Raw genomic sequence first — 21530 nt, 5'->3', positions numbered from 1 at the left:
TTAGGGGCTTCCCTGGTGGCGCAGTGGTTGCGCGTCCGCCTGCCGATGCAGGGGAACCGGGTTCGCGCCCCGGTCTGGGAGGATCCCACATGCTGCGGAGCGGCTGGGCCCGTGAGCCATGGCCGCTGAGCCTGCGCGTCCGGAGCCTGTGCTCCGCAACGGGAGAGGCCACAGCAGAGGAAGGCCCGCATACCACAAAAAAAAAAAAAAAAAAAAAATCATTTATAAAGATGAGTCTTACACTAAGAATGGAAAAGTTTCCTCTGTTGGTGGCACTTGTGAGCAGAATCAGAATTGTCACAATCAGAGCAGCCTACTGCTATATCCACATGTCTCTCTCTGTTCCTCAAGGCCACCGAGGAGAGGTGAGGCAACCTTTTAGGAAGTGGCAGTAGGGTGGGGGTGGGGGACAGCTGCCAGTAACATCTCTATATCCATTTAGTTACAGTACCTGGGATATTCTCTGTTAATGGGGGGAAGGTAGGAAGGAAATGGCAGGGCCTTTAGGTTAGAAATGTACCATTTGCATCTTTAAATTCTTTACATTCTACATCTAATGATAGCATTACCACAATTCTGCATCTTATCTTGTTCTCAAATGCTCTTTTTGTTTAGAATTGTATGAGCCAAGGACTTTGTTGTAGTATTAATGAAGCTAGTTTTTTAAAAGTTACAAAATAATAGTTCACACCTATTAGTGTTTGCTATAAAGCAGACACTGTTCTGAGCACTTTGTAAGGATTAGCATATTTAGTCTTCACAAGCAACCCATCTCATTATTCCCATTTTGCAGATTAGAAACTAGGGCATGGAGGTTAACTAATTTGCTTAATTCATCGAATAGTAAGTAGTGGAGTCAAGATACAAACCCATGTAGTGTTGGCTTCAGAGCCTCTGCAGAGATAGGAAGTTTAAGATGGAAACCAATTAGATGTTACAGGGGAGTTTGTGTTTATAAACTCACTTGGCCCATTGATAATAAACATACATGTGTATTTCCACTGAAATTAGTTTGAAGCTAAACTCCTAACCCCAGCCAGTTATAAATATATACTGTTGGCCATTATACTTTTAGTTAGTATAGAGCTTATGAAAAGAATGAACAGTATTTTTCTCCATAGACATTTAACTTTTTATTTTGAGATAATTTTAGACACAGAGAAGTTGCAAAAATACAACTTTGTACAATACAAAAGTACAGAGAGGTCCTGGTGTACCCTTCAGGCAATTTCCCTCACTAGTTACATCTACATAACAATATATTATCAAAACCAGGAAGTTGACATTGATACAGTGGGTGTTGTGGCAGGGGTCTCCAACCCCCATGTTCAGAAGGACTCATGGGACTCAGCATATAGTTGTACTCATGCTGAGATTTATTGCAATTATATAGTAAAGATACACACCCAGACTATAATGGTCAAAACATAACGTAGGCAGAGTGTAGAGGAATCGATCTTCAGGCTTCCTTATGTTTTCTCCCTTCCATGAGGGGTTACACAGAGTACATTCCTTCTTTCCCTCCTTCGCAACAAAAATGCAGCAGTGTGTGTGTGTGTGTGTGTGTGTGTGTGTGTGTGTGTGTGTGTGTGTGTGTGTGTGTGATATTTCTGCCCAGGGAAGTCCATTAGAGAATCAGTGCTCAAGATTTTTATTGGGGGTTGGTCATGTAGGACCCCTCTGCCTAACATGTATCAAAATTCCAGATTCCCAGAAGAAACTTCCTGGTGTTCAGCATAAATCACATAGTTGGCACAAACAGTCTTGGAACAGTGAGACCCCCCTGTCAGAGAACAGTGGGAACACTTGAAATCCAGATTTACAGATACCAGCCGAGGGTCAGCCTTGCAAGCAGACCTTTCTAAGGATAGCTTTCTCAGGCCAGCTGTGATAAGTTTGTTATGCACAGGTGTATATAGTTCTGTCCCATTTTATCGCAAGTGTGTATGTTTGTAACCACTACTGGAATCAGGATAAAAGAACTATTTTATCACCATGAAAATCTCTTATGCTACCCCTTTATAGTCACATGCACCCTTTACCCTCCTCACTGTCCCTAACCCCTAATCTATTCTCCATCTCTAATTTGGCATAGACCATTTTCAAATGAAGGAAATATTTGTATTTTAATTTTTCATTAAATAAGTGATAAGCTTTATGTTCATACTGTTATAACAAAACCCACATGTGGACAATAAAAGACTTTGATTTAAGAGATCATTGTATTTTTTAAGCTGGATGGTAGTATTTGTTATTATCTAAAGTGTTCCTATACAAAAATATCATGAGAGAAAGAGAATTTTTTGGAAAGTTTTAGTATAACAAATCTTGATGGCATTTGCTTTCATTTTCTTTGATCAAACTCTAATGTTTTATTTTGAGATTATTGACTGTCTTCTGGGTCAGACTATTAAATACATCTAAAATGAATTCTCTGTAGTGATTATTAGATGATTGACAATATAATGATAATTTTAACTATTTTTAATAGTTATTAAATAGGCCTAGGATATTAATTAAGCTTTCTACACTAAAAAGTAGCATAGTCTAAATAATCAACTAAAGTATATTTTATCTTTTTAGGCACATCAGATTAATATTGGTTATTATTTGACATTACTATTTTTGTATGGAGTAGCAGTCACTGAAAGAGGAAAGAAAGAGGTATGTAGCATGTGTTATTTGCACATTATAAATCTCTTCACACACACTGACTTCATTTTAACAAATTAAAGTGTTGATTTTTGACATTCTCTAAAAATTGAAACCACTCTTACTTTTCTGTCATATATTGAAAATGTAGAGTAATTATGCTAGAGACTATATTGTGAAACTAAAAATATTGGTAGGGGAAACTTAATGTTAGCTTATAACTTTATTTTATTTATCTTTGAAATACTTATCTCTTATATAAAACAGAAAATTGTTTAGCTTCTTTCACTTATATAATAAATTTTAATCCATTTTTTAGTGTAGTTTAATTTCTCTGGTCTTTATCTTACCCTCTTTGTAAAATATGAGTTTTACCTCAAATTCTTTATCAAATAAAGTGAAGTGCAAAAGTAAAAATCTAGGAGGTAAGTAGATGATTTCTAAGGGTCCTTACAAATTTAAATTCTCTTTTTCTTATTTTTAATGATTTCTCAATTGCAGCCTTGATATCTCTTTTACTTTTTGTATTCCTAAATTTGTACTCTCTACTTGGTTTCATAAATAAATAAATCTGACTTGTTAATTAGGTGAAGTAGAATTTATAAGCACCAAACTGAAAACATTTCCACTTTAAATAATTTCACATAATGCTAATTATTTAATGTGATGTGCTAGAGAATATTTTAAAATGAGGCCATGCAGCATTTTTTTTCCCAGGGAGACCGGGGCTACTGTGCCTGTTTTAATAATGATAACTAAAACATTTATTAGAACTGATTCTGTAGTTTACTTCTAAACCTATATTGCTTTTGATCAAGGTGGTCATTCCTCAAAAGAGACTATATGTGTGGTCAAAAAGTCACTTATTTCCTATTTGAAAAACTAGGAAGATTTGTGCTCTAATTAGAATGAAAAATTAGGAAGAATTATAAAGAACTATGTTCCCATAGTCATCAAAAGAGCCCTTATTTTGGCTAGTAATATTTGTCAGTTTTAGATATAAAGATTGTTGTTTTAATATTCACTTTGAAACACTGGTTAAAGATCTTTAGTACTTTTGTAAATAACTAAAGCACTGAATACATTATTTATGGGATTATATACAGAGATGTATTAGAGATATGAATAAATGACTGGATCAATATTAAAGCTGCCCTAACTTCTCCAGTTTGGGAAATAACTGTTTATTGTAAAAGGAAAAAAATGACTTTTACATCAGCCAAACCTTGCTTTATGTTGCTACAGGATTGTATAGAAGCTGAGAATAAATTTCTGGTGATGAAGATGGTGATCCAAGAAAATGAAATTTGTGAAAACTTTATGTCTTTAGTTTATTTTGGACGTGGTTTACTTCGATGTGCTCAGAAGAGGTAAGGATTTTAATTAATGGGTAGATCTTGCCTATCAACTTTTAGCATTATGTAATGGGAATAAAGTTTGTACAATATACCAGGGATCATGACATTTGTGCTCTACTGATTCTTTTCTCCATCACTGATTCTATAGATAATTTCTTTAATGTACTTGAGAATATTAAGTATCAAACTTAACAGGCCATGGCAATAAAAGGTGGTATAGCATAGGCATTAGAAACATAGGCTTTGGAGTCTGATAGGCCTGGGTTCAAATACATTTTCTACCACTTATCTAATATATGACTCTAGGAAATTTAGTGTCGCTAAGCCTTATCTTTGGAACTAGTAATAGTGCCCACCTCATAAAGTGATTAACAGTGCCCAGGACACAAAAATGCTATTCTTAATAGATAATTAATGGTTGTATTATTAATGTTATCACCACTTGGAATAGGTATTTAAGTTATAAATGAACTTATAACTCATTGAAAGGGTCCAAATTCTGAGTCTGGAAGTATTGGGTATTACACACTTAATGAAATTGTACAGGAGAATGTTTATGGACCATCTGTTCACTTCCCGTATGTAGATCCTTAGCCATTTGTAGCATCATTCATTCATTTTATTTGCTAAACATTTATCCTATTTTAGAGACTGCTTTAGGTATTGGGGATAAAATGGTTTACAAAATAGATAGTTCCTGTCCTCATGTAACTGACAGTATAGTGAATGTTATGGACCTTAATCAAATAATCAGTTATATAAATAATCAAATATGAAATGTGATAAAGTGCTATGAAGTAAAATATAATGAAAAATTATATTGGAACCCCTATGTCTTTCTGGGAATCAGAAGTCTCCTTGAGGAAATAATGTTTGGCTGGGATCTGAAGGGTGAATTAGGCAAAATTTACTTATGCAAATCCTTATGAAGGATTACTGCTGGGCCCAACCATTGAATCCCTAAAAGCATCACTTATAATGTAGTTCCTTGATTCTTTGTAAGGTTGATCTTCTATCCTCTGGCATGCCTGGTTTTTACTGTTCAGAAGGTGTCCCACTTCCTGTTCGTTAGCATGATGTCATCAATGTAGTTGGCCAGTGTGATGTTTTGCAGAATGTCAGGATGATCAGAATCCCCTTAGTCTATATTGTGGAGAGAATTAACATAGCTCTAAGACAAGACAGAGAATCTGTACCGCTGTCCTTTCCTCAGATATGTGAACTACTGTTTATTTTCCTTATTGATGGGCATTGGAAAGAAATCAATTTCCCAAATCATTGACACTAGAAAGCCCAGTCATCTGGCAGCATCATTTACTTTCATCCCTGGCCTATAGAGAACAGCCACCACTGAGCTGCTCAAAGACACTGATGTCCTTCTCACTCTGTATTTCTTACTACATTAATGGATGGAATGTCTTCTGGGCCTTTCTAGGGAACATTGTCTAGTGATGGATTCTATGGTCTTACGCAGTAAGTCCATTCTAACATCTTTACCTCCCTGAGCTTTCTTTAATACTCTGCCAAGAAATTTTCAACATTTCCACCTCAATTACTAGAGGCCATTGTGGTTTCCAAGCTTCAAGTAGCCTTCTCAGCAGCATGTTAGGACTGGCTTCGGGTGTCCTCGCTAGGAAAGTAAATGCTGAATTATGGAAGAGTTGCCCCATATCGATATATATTTCCCTATCAAGCTATATATTTCACCATTGGTTCAGCACTCTTAAGATCCACTCCCAGACATGTTCCTGCTAGTACATAGTAGTCAAGTTCTTCAATGCTTATGGTGAATAAGCTTTTTCTTCCTCTGTTTTCCCACTTGGGCTTTGCTTATACTTGATCCTAGATTTTTTTATCTGTAGGCAATGAGCAGATATAAGAGAGGATTTTGAGAAGGAAGAGTATCATCTTTTGAGACATGTACCTCATCATATTTTTGCATGGTCTACTTGTTCCCTATCAGAGTCCTGATAGTACAATAGTTCTGTTGAGGCTTTGCTTTTGGTTTTTGCTGTTGTTCTACTCTTGTGATTAAATACTGGGCCTCATTTTCAGCATGGTCTGCCTTTATGTTTAGAGTTGGTCAAGGTTTTTGAAACGTTACCAAAGCGGCCTTTTAACTTTCACGGAGTATCCTTAGTTGAGAGTAGTAGTCCTGTCGAGGCTGTGTATTTGGTTTCTTTTGCAGTTTGTTCCACTTTGTGATTAAATCTGGGCCTGATTTTCAGCACAGATTATCTTTATGTCTGTAGGAGATGAGGGTCTCTTTAAATGGTGCCCTCAGAGGCCTCTGTCTTCCATTGTGTCAGGAGTCAATAGTTGGCTGACCTGTGCCATTTTCTTTCTTCAAGTCTTCCAAGACAGTAAAAAAAAAGCCAACCAACTCTACAGTCCCTTTAATTACCATGGCCCCCATAATGTTCAAGCTTGAGCTACTACATAATCTATTGCCTTCCCTTCCACCTGTATTTCATCCCAATCTACCACAGGTGAAAGTCCTAGTGTTTGTATTTCTATAGCATGCCAGAGGTTATCACCATCCTACTTACTACAAAAAAAAAAAAAAAAAAAAGGATCACTTGTGGTCTTATTGGTAAACTGTCTACTTACAGAGTCCTGTTCAAACTAACCCTATTTTTAAATGCCTTGCAGATATAATGCAGGACTGCTAGAATTTCATAAAAGCTTACAAGAAACAGGAGATACAGATGATCATTGGTTTGACATAGATCCTATGGAAGATGAAGATTTACCTACAACTTTTAAAGTAAGAAATTATTTAAGAATAACATTTCATCTGTGGCTAATCAGAATCATCTTTGATAAACTGCAGTTTATGTTAACTATGTCATTCTATAGCAAACACATTCTTTTGTTGGGCATTAGCTTTTTGTATGAGAAACAACCTTGATTCCATTATCTAGTGCAGAATGTTAGTATGATTCAACACGTAGAGAGAAATGAGGTGGATGTGTTAGCATTTCCAAATAACAAGATCAAAAGCTGTACTAGTTCAGTACTTCACATGGCTACAGCTAAATGTAATAGTTAACTTCTTTTTTCTAACTATATTTACCATTATTTTGCTGTTGATTTATATTTTAAAAGTACTAAATGCTTACATCAAAAAACTTGAAAAATGTAAAAATGCCAAAGATAAAAGTAAAATTCATCCATATATTTCTTCAAATGGAGAAACCATTGTTAGTATTTTCATTTATATCTTTCCATACACACATGTATAAACACTCTTTACCTTTTATTTTTAGTAAATTGATGTGATGTTATACACATTGATTTATAGTATGAAAATATATATTATTGTGTATTTCCCAGCAAGTAGATTATTATATAGTATAATTTTTTCAGAGTCCATCTTAAACTGTGCTTTTAATTTGCTAACCAATTCCCTGCTATTGAAGATTTAGTTTATCCTAAACATTCTAGTTTTTCACTATTATGGAAAGTGATCTTATTGTATTTCTCACATCATTCCCTTAGTATAAATTTCTGAAGGTGGAATTGTGAAGTGTTTATACACTTGTACAGTTATTCGTGTACGTTTCCACATTTCCTCCCAGAAAGTGTGTAACCAGTTTATATTCTTAAGACAGACTATGAGAGTTTCCATTTCCCCACACCCTCTGAATATTTTTTACCTTTTGGGTAATTTTTACTCATCTGGTAAGCCATGTTGGTCACTTTTTATTTGTTTAATATGAAAATAGCTACACTCGGCTTTTTTTGGTTAGCATTTGAATGACATATCTTCTTCCAAACTTTTACTTTAAACCTTTCTGGATCCTTATATTTTAGCTGACTTTAAGGCCAAATGCATGCCTCAAAATAAAGAGGGATGTTTTATAAAAATAAAAAATTCAGTTTTCTAGGAAGCTATAACAACTCAAAGTTTGTATATACCTAATAATACAGCCTCAAAATACCTGGGACAAAAACTGGTAGAACTAAAAGGAGAAATAGAAGACTTCCCAGTCACAGTGGAATATTTTAATGTACCTCTCTCAGTAATCAATAGAATAAGCAGGCAGTCTTTGGTGTTGGCCAGGATAATCATATGACTTTTAACTTTGACCTAATAAAGTAGTAATTTTATACATTTTTGAAAAATATTGAATTTCTGTGTTTACCTGGAGCAGCCCCTACCTGGTCTTGGTTGTTTTTCTTTTTTTCCTTCTCCTTTTAAAATATTTTTATTTCTTATCCAAACTTTCTTATTTTTATTTTATGCAAAGTAATACATGTATGCAGTTTGTCAAGTAATATTAAAATGCTTAAAAATTAACGATCTGTGGTTTATCATCTCTAATTGTAGTTCCTGACCATGGGTAACTTCTTCCAACCCTCTAAACATTTTCCTTTGATATTTACCTGTATTTTTTAAAAGCTATACTGCTATTTTAAAAATTTCTCCATCTTAGATATTATCTTTTGGCTTCCCACTGTGGAAGAGGAGGGTTTAGTAGCTTCCTTATACATCTCCTTCACACAACACACTTCACTTCCCCATCCTACTAATAGTTATAAGTTTTTATTAAATTGGCCTTAGGGTTTCCCTTTACTCTATTCCTGGGAATACCCTCACCCCTTTCCTTTGTAGATCCTCTATTTCTTGGATCTCAGGTTTTCCTCTTTCTAGGTATAATCCCTTGTTTTGGTGGTGCAACTCATCCAGCAGCTTCCTGGAAAAGGGTACTTGCTTGGGAGATAAATTGTTTGAGATCTTTCAAGTTTCAAAATAATTTATCCTTTGTACACTTTATTTATATCTTGCCTGGGCATAAAATTGTAGGTTGAAAATCATTTTCCTTCAATTTTTAAAATTGTGTTTTTGTTATCTTCTAACTTCCAACAGTAGTACTTTTGAGAAATTTGATGTTCTGATTATCAATCTTTTGTTATAACCTATTTTTTTTTCTGGGAATTTTTAGGATATTCTGTATATTCCTAGTGTTCTGAACTTATGTTTTTTGGTTCTGGGACATTTTATTTTTTTATTTATTTGATGATTTCTTCTTCATTTTCTCTTTTCTTTTTGAAATGTCTTTTACTGAGATACTTGACATCCTGGACTGAATTTCTGGTTTTCTTATTTCTTTGCTAATTTTTATTTTTTGTCTTTTCTTTTTTTAAATATTTATTTATTTATTTGGCTGTGCCTGGTCTTCCACGGCATGTGGGATCTTTAGTTGCGGCACGTGGGATCTAGTTCCCAGACCAGGGATCGAACCAGGCCCCCCTGCATTGGGAGCATGGAGTCTTAACCACTGGACCACCAGGGAAGTCCCTAATTCTTTGTCTATTTGTTCTACTTTCTAGGATATTTTCTTAACTTCATCTTTTTTGCATAGAGCTAATATTCAGCCAGTATACACTAGTGCTATCATATTAGTTCTTATAATGTTAAAATATTTCCATACGGCTTGGAAAATAGTGGCTGTTTCAAAAATAGTTGGGTAACCAGCCACCATTCCAGATGCCCTGGACTCTCCTCCAGCCCTCTCTCTCCATACTTCTTAAGTTAAAATCCAATAGCTAAAGGTTTAATGTCCAGTAGAGCAGAGTGCTTCCATGATCGTGCTCTGGCTCTAGGCCAGCATGTTCTTAATCTGTTATAAACGGTGCCTATGCCTGTCGGCCCACCAGAAGTCCTACTTTCCAAACATTGTGATTAGTTTTTCTTTAAGAAAACTTAGAGGGCTGGCCTGTACCCCTTTATCTGGCACTGAGGAGTTCCAGGTGAGTGCCACCAGAGGCCTGCCCTGCCCCAGTTGCTCCTATCCTCATGTGTCTCCTTAGATGAACTCACCCTGTTGAGGGGAAGATTGTACTCCTAGAGTTGGTGGCACCCTAGCAGGGGAGTGTCCCTTCATATTGTTATTATTTTCAACATCACCCTTGTTTCTATCCTTCTATTGAATTTTTGATTTCAATGATTATTTCAGCTATCATCTACCAAGAGTTTTCTTGTTGTTATGAGTGTTACTTTTTTTCAGAAAAAAAAATATCCAGTCCTTTTTCATGAATTTTAGAGGTAAATGTTAAAGGTAATGTTAGCTAGATCATGTAAGGCTTTATAAACCAAGTAAGGAGCTCAGACTGTATCTTGAGGGTCATGTGAAAGCCCTCAAAACTTTTAAACAGTGGGGTGTTATAATCAAATTATAGTAAAATATGACTTATAGAATTTAGGACTTTGAAGAGTTTCTGTATTTATGGTAAGGGAGGAGTTCAGAAAGTAAAAAAATATTAATAAAATTGTTACAAATTGTAGTTAGTGTTCTAAAGAAAAACAAGGGACTGGGACAGAGAAAATGGAGAACACACAGACATACACTTGTATACCTGCATATATCCATATTTGTCTATATGTGTATATGCATAAATATGTATGTGTATCTATGTGTAGTGGTTAGGGAAGGCCTATCTGGGAGGTGATATTTAAGTTGGAAGTAGAAGGTTGAGAATGGAACTAGCTCTGTAAAGAGTTGGGTAAGAGCATTCTAGGTAAACAGAATTGAATGTGGAAAGGCCCTCAGGCCTTGAAGGGCAAATTTGAGGAACTGAAAATGTAAAATCGTGAATTTTATAGGGAGTGAGGCTAGAGATGAATGTGAAGAGTTGGACCAGAGATGGCTAGATGTACTGGGTTCAGATTCTGCAGGTTCTGCAGGACCTTGCAGTCAGTCTTGGTAAGGGTTCTGGATTTTGTTTTAGGTAGTGGGAAGCCATTGAAGAGTTTTAAGCAAGGAACTGACAATGATCTTTTGTTTTTTTGCAGAGAGTGCTTTGAACACAGTAGGCAAGGAAGAGGCGGACCAGTTAGGCAGTTGTTATAGTCAGTAATGTAGGTGAAACATAGAGTGGTAGCAATGGAGAGAGAATTAGAAAAATTTGCAGTATATTCTGGGAGAAGACTCAACAGTACTTGCTAATATATTGCATGTAAAGGGTGATGGAATAATTATACAATGGATGACTTCGAGACTACTGGCTTGAACCTAAATAGATTGTGGTAGATGAAATTGATGTAAGTCCCATGAGGACTAAGTTTTAACCTGCTGAGTTCACTGCTGTATCCTTAACATCCCTTAACATTCATAACAACCTGGCCCATAACAGGCACTCAGTAAATATTTATTGAATGAGTGAATATTGGTGACTGAGGCAGTAGATGAGGAGTAAGGAACAAGGAACAGATTTTGGTAGGAGACTCAACAGATCAATATTGAACTATTAAGTGTCAGATATGTGAAACCACAGTAGTTATATACCTACTATGAGTCCTATCCCTTTGTTTTCAGCATCTCCACTTGACTATTTGTTATCCTCACAGGATATACTACTTTCATATTGATAGGTCCTTGAATGCTGTTTCTTTATTTCTCTCTTGATATTTAAAATTTTCTAGTCAACTTGGTCAAAATATTTTTATTCCTTGTAAAATTCTGAATGCCATTAAACAAATGTTATGAATGATGACTTGATTTGTAAGATAGTCTGTAGAGGTTTATTTTATGTCTTATACCCTCAATATATATGGGTATGTCCCTCTAAGGGGCAGTATTAAGGACCTGTTTAACTTAGACTTGATAGCATGTTTCACAAACCTTTAACTAGCATTTTAAAATATGGAAATTGCATTCCTAGTTGTAACTCTGAACACTGGAAACATACTTCTGTACCCTGCCTCTGCCCCTTCTGGCTGAGCAGCCTGTTGCACCACTACAGTAGTTCCACTGCCAACATGGTGTCTTGGGGGCCAGTTCTAGCAAGGACTCTCTTGCATTTCCAATGATTTGTTGTCTCTCTGTATTTATATCAGAGCAAGTAATTCTTGTTAGGAACATGCTAAGTGTTATGAGTTAGAATGAAGAGTAGACATATAGCTTTGAACATAGACTTTTGTCCTTTCTCCATGTTTGTATTCAGTAAGAAGTGTAGTATTTCTTATTTAGGACCTTTCTATGTATTGTTTACTTTGAATGAGGGAAATAGGTTCTATAACTATTTTTTAAAAATATATACAACACCTTCAAAAAAGGACATGAAATGGACATATAACTTAAGGTAAGATAAGTGTTGTAGTCTTTTTATTACTGATTCATGAGATTTATTTTTATTTTTAAAATTTAGGACCTTCTTAACAATTTCATCAAGACAACTGAGGGTAATATAATGAAGCAGACCGTTTGCAGTTATCTAGATTGTGAGCGATCTTGTGAAGCTGACATTTTAAAGAACACCAATTATAAGGTACTATAATTACCAATTAACTGAGTATTTTAAAAATGTGATTGTAAAGTTAAACTTAGATAAAAATTATTATATTATCATGCATCAAAATATTGTTTAAAAAGTCCTTAGTTTAATTACAGTGATAATGCAGTTGAGAAGTTGTTTGAAAGTCTCAGAGCTTAGATTCATTGTGATCAGGAAATATTTATATCCTTTGAGTCAGTAAAAGAATGAATTGGCTTTGCTAGAGTTTTTGTAATATTCACAAGTTTCTGAAGTTATAATAAATATTCTTGTAATCATATAATGGAAATTATCTAAAATATTCTTTATAGTTAGAAATGTTACAGGTTGAGAATATTAGCATTTTACTAAGGAGAAAGGTTGTCACTCCTCAAGAATTATGTTACTAAGTAAGGATCATTATTTCTTCTATGGGCCTTGGGTGGGACACACACACACATAACCAGCCTTGATTTGAAGAAATTCAACAATAAAAGTACTTCAAGTCTAGTTCTCCTTGGATCTAACAGAATAAGACTGGAAAATCACAAGATAGTCTGAGATGTGATCATCAGTGTAAATCTGACTACTTGTACAAGATTGGAAATCTGAGTTGAAAAGCATGATGTATAGAGAAAATGATATAGATGGGGAGGAGGAGAAAGCCAAGATCTATTCATTAGAGTAAGATGGGTATTGGGAAGTGTAGGCCTGGTGAAGTGCAGTGCTCGGGGCAGGTCAGGGTCACTCCTGGTTTCGGTGACATGGTGATATGGTCCTGTGGTTTCCCAGGGAGGCATCAGGGCTCCAGTCAAATGGATAGCATGTAGCAGCAGGAAGTCTTGGCCACAAAATTTAGATTTTTGTCATCTAAGCAGTGTACCTATTTAAAGGAAGCAGAACTGTGGTTCCCAGGGAGGGTACACTAGCAAAGACAAGAAAATCTATACCTTGGGATAATGCAGTAGCTCAGGAGCCATTTCTCACTACGATAGCAATCTAAGGTCTGGTGATTGGTGACAAAGAAGTTTTGGGGAATAATGGTATGGAATTGGGGCTGAAAGAAAAGAGAAATGTAAAAGTTGAGGTGAAGTAGGGCAGACAGCATGTTCATCTACAAAGATCACTCACCAAGTTTCTGATATTTTGTTGTATACAGCATATGGAAAATATTACATTAACTTATTCAAATTATTGCCAATTTTTTTGTCTTTAGTGATATAAAAATGACTTGTATAGTTCTTTGATTACCAGTGATCTGTTGATAAATTTTCAATGCCATCTAAAGCTCATCTAGTTAGAGAATAATTTAAAAAATGACTTAAGGTGGTATTTTCTATATCTACATGGATTATTATTTCTTATCAGCAGCTTTTATTCTTTTCCAGGGATTTTTTCAGTTAATGTGCAGTAAAAGCTGTTGTGTTTACTTCCATAAAATTTGTTGGAAAAAGTTCAAGAATTTAAAATATCCAGGTGAAAATGATCAGGTATTATATTTGTTCTTCCTTAAAAACTTTACTACAGCATATCCTCTTCTACTCTTTCCTCTGTTTTCCCTCTTTCCTCTTCATTTCTTCCTGATCATATCCTTCCTCCTCTTTTTTTCTCCCTTCATTTTTTTTTTCCTATTCTCTCTGATGCTTTTCTCCTCACTATTTGTTCATCATCACCATTTATTAAACAGGTGTTTGTAGGAAATACTCCGCTAGTTGCTTTGCTTACTGATTTCTATTAATTTGTTCTCTTCCCTTTAGAAGTTTATACTCTTAAGAATAGAAATATTGTTACATATATTCACATAAAGGACATAAATAGAATCACTTAATAAGAGGACAACTATATAATTTTAAGGATAGTTTCTATTTTAAGGGTAGAGAACAGTGATAAATTTATAGTCTTCAAAACTATACTTGTAGTATTGGGAATTCCCTGGCAGTCCAGTGGTTAGGGCTTGGCGCTTTCACTGCTGGGGCCAGCATTAGATCCTGGTCAGGGAACTAAGATCCCTCAAGCCATGCAGCATGGCCAAAAAAACAAACAAACAAAACAGCAAAAAATAAAACAAAACAAAACGACCCAAAATATATTTGTATTATTTATATTTGCCTAAAGTCATATAACTAAATTGAATTCTTTGCTGCTAAAATTAAAGTAGAAATCGAAAGCCCAATTCTATATTAATTACACTTTAATGAGGTAATGGCCATAAGTTGGGTCTATAATGTTTGGTTCTAGAGTGTTTACATTGTGCAAACAGCAGAAAACACTTATAAAGGAATTGTGGTGGAATAGAAAGAGCACTGTATATGAAGTTGAGAGTTCCGAGTTCAAGTCCAGATTGAGCCACTTACTAGTTTTCTTTGCACTAGGCTGAAACTCATTTTTCTAAGCCATATAGTGAGGATAGTAATACCTACTTTATAAGTTTGTTATGATGATTAACAGGTAAAACAGATAAACTTGCATTGTACATTGTAAAAATCATTATATAAAGCATTATTATTTATTTTTTAAGCAGTGTGTAAATACTTTTCACTTTCTTTGATTATTAGGGCAATCCATTTTGCTCTACTTTAGAAAGAGATGTAAAAGAAAACTAAGTAATTTAACCAGAGGAAATAACAAGGTCAGAATCAGAAAAAGGACTCAAATTCGTTTTCCCTGGAATCCTCATATATCTAATAGAAATTCAGTATTCCTTTTTGCACTTACTTAATTAGTATATTTTACTTGAAGTTGCTTTTATTGGGGGCAGCAAATACATTTTAGTTTGTAATATAACTATTTGAAGATTTTGAAGTATAATGATGAGAGAAAAGTGTAGTTATAAATTTTAAATAGGAAATCCATTGGTATAAGAAATGGACTGTCTTTGAACAGCTAACTCTCAAATGTTTATTCACATCTTTTGTTTTGCTGTCTAGCAACATCTGCTTCTAACTTTATTTAAATATAATCAGTCTTGCACATCAGCGGGTTTTTTCTATTTTTGTTTGTATTATTTTTTCTATTGATAACTTGTTTTTTTTCTATTGATAACTTTAGAGTTTTAGTGGGAAAAAATGTTTGAAGGAAGGATGTACAGGTGACATGGTAAGGATGCTGCAATGTGAGGTACCTGGAATTGTCAAAATTTTGGTGAGTATCTTTCTCTTATTTTTTTGCTTTCCTTCACTGGAGTGATGTTTTTGACTTCAAACAGATTTGGGAATTGTAGTAATAGTATTCTAGCCATATTCTCTTTGATGGGACTAAGCTCTCTAACGTTTTTATTGCATTGATTTCTCCAAAGTAGTATTTAAGTGGTACTTAAGAATAAGAAAATTTTAAAAATAAAGACACACACACATACACACACAGAAACAGAAACAGACAAAGCAGGCCATGGCTGTAGCAATGAGGAAAGTCTTTATCATGAACAAAGGATGATAATCTAATTCTGTTCCACCTATGGTTAAAAATAATTTTAGATTTTTCTGAACCCTTTTTTAGTCTCTGAGCATCTTCCTATAAAAATATCTATAGAACATCTCATAGAGTTGCTGTTACATAAAATGCACTTAAGTGGTATCCATTTTATTTTTTTAATTAATGAAATATCTTGTTGAATTTTCAGTTAATTAGTAAACAAACCAAAATTATAAATAGGAATATATATATTTTTTAATGTTTAGTATGGTCTTCTTGTATTTTAGATTTGACATTTAAATCCTATAGTGATATAAAGTAGAACTAGTTTTTAAGACCAACTCTAGTTTGTTATTTGATTAAGATTGTTTATAGCTTGTTTCTTCTGTTTTTTTTGTTTTATATTCACTATAGCTTTGTTCTCATTGTTTTCTTTCAAATATTAAGGCTAAGAAGTAACATTAAAGAATTTTGAAAATTGAACTACTTTAGGGCTATTTTTTTTTTTCATCACTTGCAGTTTGAAGTTGTGAGAAAGGATGAATATATAACCATTGAAAATTTAGGAGCAAGGTAAGCTTGAAATTAAATATTCTACTTTTTTTTGAGCATGTATGTATTTTTCAGTTGCTTCTTTCTTCTGTGTTTTCTGTTACTTTCTGGAGCTCCGTTAAACTTAAAGACAGTATCAGTTGTGTGAAAAAATTGTATTTAATTGACATTTGTTTACCCCTTTGTCCCTCACTTTGTAGACTTTTAAATTCTAAAGCAGGAAAGTAGAAATGTGAATACTTTTCCCTTAAGTATGAAAAGAATCCTTTCCTGAAAACCAAATGTATTTTTCTTAAAGTTATTTAAATTAGATTGTTATGATATAAAAACTTTCTCCTAGCTTTCAAAACTCATTCAAGCCTCCAGGCTTGTCTGACAATTAGAATCATCCTGTTTCTTAGATGAGAAAGCTGTATTGCAGAGGAATATATAATATAAGCTGGGAATTCATAGAGGTGTAGACTGTTGCTATTGAAATTAGAAATTGCAATATAAAACTTATCCTAATCCATTGATTCTCTTTTCTTCTGTTTAAACTGTCTACCATTTTAATGTACCAGGGTTATTACATTGATATCTAAGTTTTCCCTATGAGCTAATGAAACCCAAATCTTTATCTCTGCTGTAGATCTCACTCTTAAAAATGTAGGTCTGTCTACCTGCATGCTAAAGATTTCTGTTTTTATTTTTCAAAAAGATCTATAGTTCAGTATGCCCACAACTGGACTCACAATATTTCTTCAGTTGCTCTGTAACTTTTTTTAGGTCCAATCAATTCAACTTCTTAAATATATTGTACATGCCTCCTTACTTTTGTCCCTGTGCTTCCACTAAGCTAAAGTTATTTAAAAAAATTTTTTTAACATCTTTATTGGAGCATAATTGCTTTACAGTGTTGTCAGTTGCTGCTGTATAACAAAGTGAATCAACTATATGTATACATATAGCCCCATGTCTCCTCCCTCTTTTATTTGGAATTCTGAAACAGCTTCTAAACCCGTCTTTTTGTCTCCAATCTTACCTTTCTTCAGTCCGACTGTTCAAGTCTATTGAACAGTCTGTTCAGCCATCACAATCACTTTCCTAAAAAAAATGGAAATATTTCACTTCTCTGCTTGAAAATCTTTCAGAGGCTTCTCATTGCTCTCAGTTAAGTTCAGGCTCGTTAGCTTGGCTCTTTAGTCACCTTGGTCCCTGCTGTACTCACTAGTGTCATCTCTTGTCATTCTTTTTTTTACTATATATACACCAACTATACTGAGCTTCTTTTAGTCTCTTAAGTGTGCCATCTGTTTTACCTCTAGGACTTGCCTAGAATATGCCACTCCTTTGGCTTTGCCTAGTTAAAACTTCCAGAAAGTCATTTTTACTTTGCATTAGGTGTTTCAATCACATATTCCCTTCACTTCTCTTATTAAAACATTTACTAAGTTCTGTTACACTTGCTACGCTCTCTTCTCCATTTGACTACAGCCTCCCTGAGGGCAAGAACTTTAACCTGCTTACTGCTATATTCCCAGTACATAACCTAATGCCTGGCATATAGCTGGTACCCAATAAATACATGACAGATGTAGAGATTCTAACTTCCATTATTCTACAATGAGTATGTTACTTTTGTTTGACAGGCAATTAACTTATTTCGAGATGAACTGCGAACCTGTTTTCCTTGGATGGTGGTTCCAGTCTCAATTCAGAACTTCAGCCTTTAGCTGAGCTGCTTTGAGTCTGTTCCACACATATGGTTCAGCAGTCAGTCAGAGATATGGCTGGAAAAAATTGGGGGATCTCTTCTCTGACTTTCCTTTCTGGGATTCCCCGACACTCTTCAGCAGCCATGGTTCCATGGCTTCAATTTTCTGGTTCCTTCAGCCAAGGAGACCTTTGTTTTCTACCATGGTATACTTAGCCTCAGGCTCGAAGCTCTAAAATTGGTGAACTTAATTTCATACATTCCTCTTCTCTTTTCCCCGAGCATATACCCCCTACAGCAGAGTTGGTTTGTTTCTCTGCTCTCTGTGCCTTCAAGGAGTTGCTTTTTGTAATTTGCCTAAGTTTTATAGTTATTTTCTGTGGGAAAACCCTCTGATAATTGGACCTTAATACCAAAAGTGGAAGAGCTACCTCATGAGGTTTTGTGAATGAATGACAAAAAAGTTTGGTTGTTTTTTAACATTAAAATGCTTTATTGTTATTAAAATATGCATAAATAAAAGCTCACAAAATATAAATGCAGAGTTTAAAAACGAATTATGAAGCAGACAGTCTTATGGCTCCACCCATATAGAATTTTGTCAGCAGCCCAGAAGCACTCACTGTTCCCCTCTCCCCCAGCTCATCCTCTTCCTAGGTAACTGTTATCCTAACCTTCACAGTAATCATCTCCTTGCTTTCTTGATAAATGTACTAGTTATAAATGCATTTCTAAACACTGAATTTTTTTGTAGGTCAGTTTTTCAGGCTATAGCTCATATACAGTAAAGTTCACTTTTTAAAAATATACGTTTTAAATGATTTTATTTTTATACAGCCAAGTAACCACTACCATGATCAAGAGTATTTCCATCATCCCAAGTTTCTCTAAAATCTCTTACATAGTCATTCCCCCTTCCAACTTCCAAACCGTGGTAACCACTGATATGATTTCTGTTCTGATTAATATTGCTTTTTTCTGACTATCCTCTAGTAGGAAAGCCTTTTGCATCTGGATTTTTTTTAACTTAGCATAATGCTTTTGAGATTCATCCTTGTTATTGCATGTATCAGTAGTTCATTTTTGTTTGTTGTTGAGTAATCTTCCTTTGTATAGATGTACCATAACTTATTTATTCATTTAACAGTTGATGACATTTGAGTTGTTTCTGGTTTTAGGCTGTTATAAATAAAGCTGCTATAAATATTCATGTGTTACTCTTTATATAGATATATGCTTTCATTTCTCTTGGATAAATTCCTAGGAGCAGGATTGCTGAGTCATATGGTATCTGTTTAATGTTATAAGAAACTGCCAAACTGTTTTCAAAGTAGCTGTACATTTTGTCATTCTCACCAGCATAATAAGAGAATTCTAGTTTCTCTGCATTCTCTCCAGCACTTGGTATTATCAATTTTAAACATTTCAGCCATGTTAAAAGATGTGTAATGGTATCTTATTGTGGTTTTAATTTGCATTCGCTTAAATTTTCAAAACTATTTTTTTATTTTAGATCCTTTGCTATTACATGATAAATCTTAGAAACAACTTATAAATGTCTCCAAACTTCTTGCTGAGATTTTGATTGCATTGAATTTGTAGATAAATTTGGGGATGATTTACATCTTAACAATATTGAAACTTCCCATCCGTGAAGATGGTGTATAATTAATTTCACTTAATTGGGTCTTCTTTGATGCCTCTCAGGAATGTTTTGTAGTCTTCTGTGTATATAGTCTTATTTGTACAATCTTATAAATATTTTGTTAGATTATCCATGTATATTTGACTTTTTATGTTATTGCAAATGATAATTTTAAAATTTCAATTTCTAGTTATTTGTGTTATACAGAATTGATTTGTGTCCATTGATCTTGTATCCTGTGACTTGATAATTAATAATTTTAATATCGTTTATAGATTCTTTGAGGTTTTCTACAAAAGATCATATCATCTATACATAAAGACAACTTTATTTCTTTTTTAGCAATCTATATGCTTTTTGTTTATTTTCCCTTACTTATTGCATGGTCTAGGTCCTCTAGCACAATGTTGAATACACTTGTGAGAGCAGACATCTTTGCCTTTTTTAGATCTTAGGAAGAAGTCTTCAGTTTTTCACCATTTAGTATGCTGTTAGCTGTAGAATTTTTACAGATACCCTTTTTTAGGTTAAAGAGATTCTTTTTTCATCCTACTTCTCTGAAAATTTTTATCATGAATGGATAGTGAACTAATGCTTTTCTGCATGCATTGAGACGATCATATGGTTTTCTTCTTCTTTAATCTGTTAATATGTTGAATTACATTAATTTATTTTCAAATGTTGAATCTTTGCTGTCCAAGAATAAATAGCAATTGGTCATGATCTATTTATTTTTTTCATATTGCTGCTGGTCTTTTAATTTCTAGCTTTACTGAGCTATAACTGGCATATAACATTGTGTAGATCTAAGGTGTACAACATGATGATTTTATATATATGTATATATGAAACAGTTACCACCATAAGTTTAGTTAACACATCCATCACCTCACATAGATTTTTTGTGTGATGGGAACTTTTAAGATCTACTTTCTTAACAACTTTCAAGTATACAATGTAGCATTATTAACTATAGTCACATGCTGTACTTTGGACCCCTGGTTTGTACCTTTTGACCCCTTTACCCATTTCCCACGCCCCACCCCTGGCAACCACCAGTCTACTCTGTGTTTCTGAGTTCAGGGTTTTTTAGCTCTCACATATAAATGAGATCATACAGTATTTGTCTTTCTCTGTTTGGCTTATTTCACTTAGCATAATGCCTTCCAAGTTCATCCATGTTATCACATATGGCAGGATTTCCTTTTTATGGCTGAATAGTATTCCATGGTATATATATGCCACGTTTTCTTTATCTATTCATCCATTAACAGACATTTAAGTTGTTTTCCATGTTTTGGCTATTGTAAATAATGCTTCAATGAACATGGGGGTGTAGGTATCTCTTTGAGACAGAGATCGTATTTCCTTTGGACATATAATATATACACAGCAGTGGGATTGCTGGATCAATTCTACTTTTAATTTTTTGAGGAACTTCTATACTGTTTCCCCTAGTGGCTCTATCGACAGGTGTGAGGTAATATCTCATTGTAGTTTTGATTTGCATTTTTCTGATGATTGGTGATGTTGAGCATCTTTTCCTGTACCTGTTGGCCATTTTATATCTTCTTTGGAAAAATGTCTTTTCAGGTTCTTTGCCTTTTTAAGTTGGATTATTTATTTATTTGCTGTTGAATTGTATGGCTTCCTTACATATTTTAGATATTAACCCCTAATCAGATGTATGATTTGCAGATATTTTCTCCTTTTCTGTAGGTTGCCTTTTCATTTTGTTGACTGTTTCTTTCACTATGCAGAAGCTTTTTAGTTTGATGTAGTCCCACTTATTTATTTTTGCATGTGCTTTTGATGTCAAATTAAAAAAATCATTGCCAAGACTGATTTCAAGGCAATGTTGCTTTTCTCTCTACTTTCAAAGGTCTCTCTTTGTCTTTTACTTTTGTCAGTTTAATTATAATGCATTTCGATGTAGTCTTTTTCAGGCTCAACCCATTTG

At 34.3% G+C, this 21530-nt stretch overlaps 1 protein-coding gene across 9 annotated transcripts in view; it reads left to right on the top strand.

Annotated features, from left to right (window-relative positions):
• The window catches only part of DZIP3 (DAZ interacting zinc finger protein 3), a 108893-nt gene that overhangs the window by 27804 nt on the left and 59559 nt on the right, over nt 1–21530 (top strand). For all 9 annotated transcript variants that reach the window (XR_003681147.2, XM_028493641.2, XM_028493667.1 and 6 more), the window contains 7 exons: nt 2584–2664; nt 3898–4022; nt 6663–6777; nt 12165–12284; nt 13658–13759; nt 15318–15410; nt 16201–16253. Coding sequence is in view for 8 of the 9 variants with exons in the window: in XM_028493641.2 (XP_028349442.1) it covers nt 2584–2664; nt 3898–4022; nt 6663–6777; nt 12165–12284; nt 13658–13759; nt 15318–15410; nt 16201–16253 (689 nt within the window). In the remaining variant the exon portion in view is untranslated. The remainder of the gene's footprint in view (nt 1–2583; nt 2665–3897; nt 4023–6662; nt 6778–12164; nt 12285–13657; nt 13760–15317; nt 15411–16200; nt 16254–21530) is intronic.

The sequence above is a fragment of the Physeter macrocephalus genome, chromosome 1, assembly GCF_002837175.3.
Source record: "Physeter macrocephalus isolate SW-GA chromosome 1, ASM283717v5, whole genome shotgun sequence".
Taxonomy (NCBI): domain Eukaryota; kingdom Metazoa; phylum Chordata; class Mammalia; order Artiodactyla; family Physeteridae; genus Physeter; species Physeter macrocephalus.
Note: the sequence above shows the minus strand (reverse complement) of the source record. Positions and strands in the feature narration are given on the sequence as shown.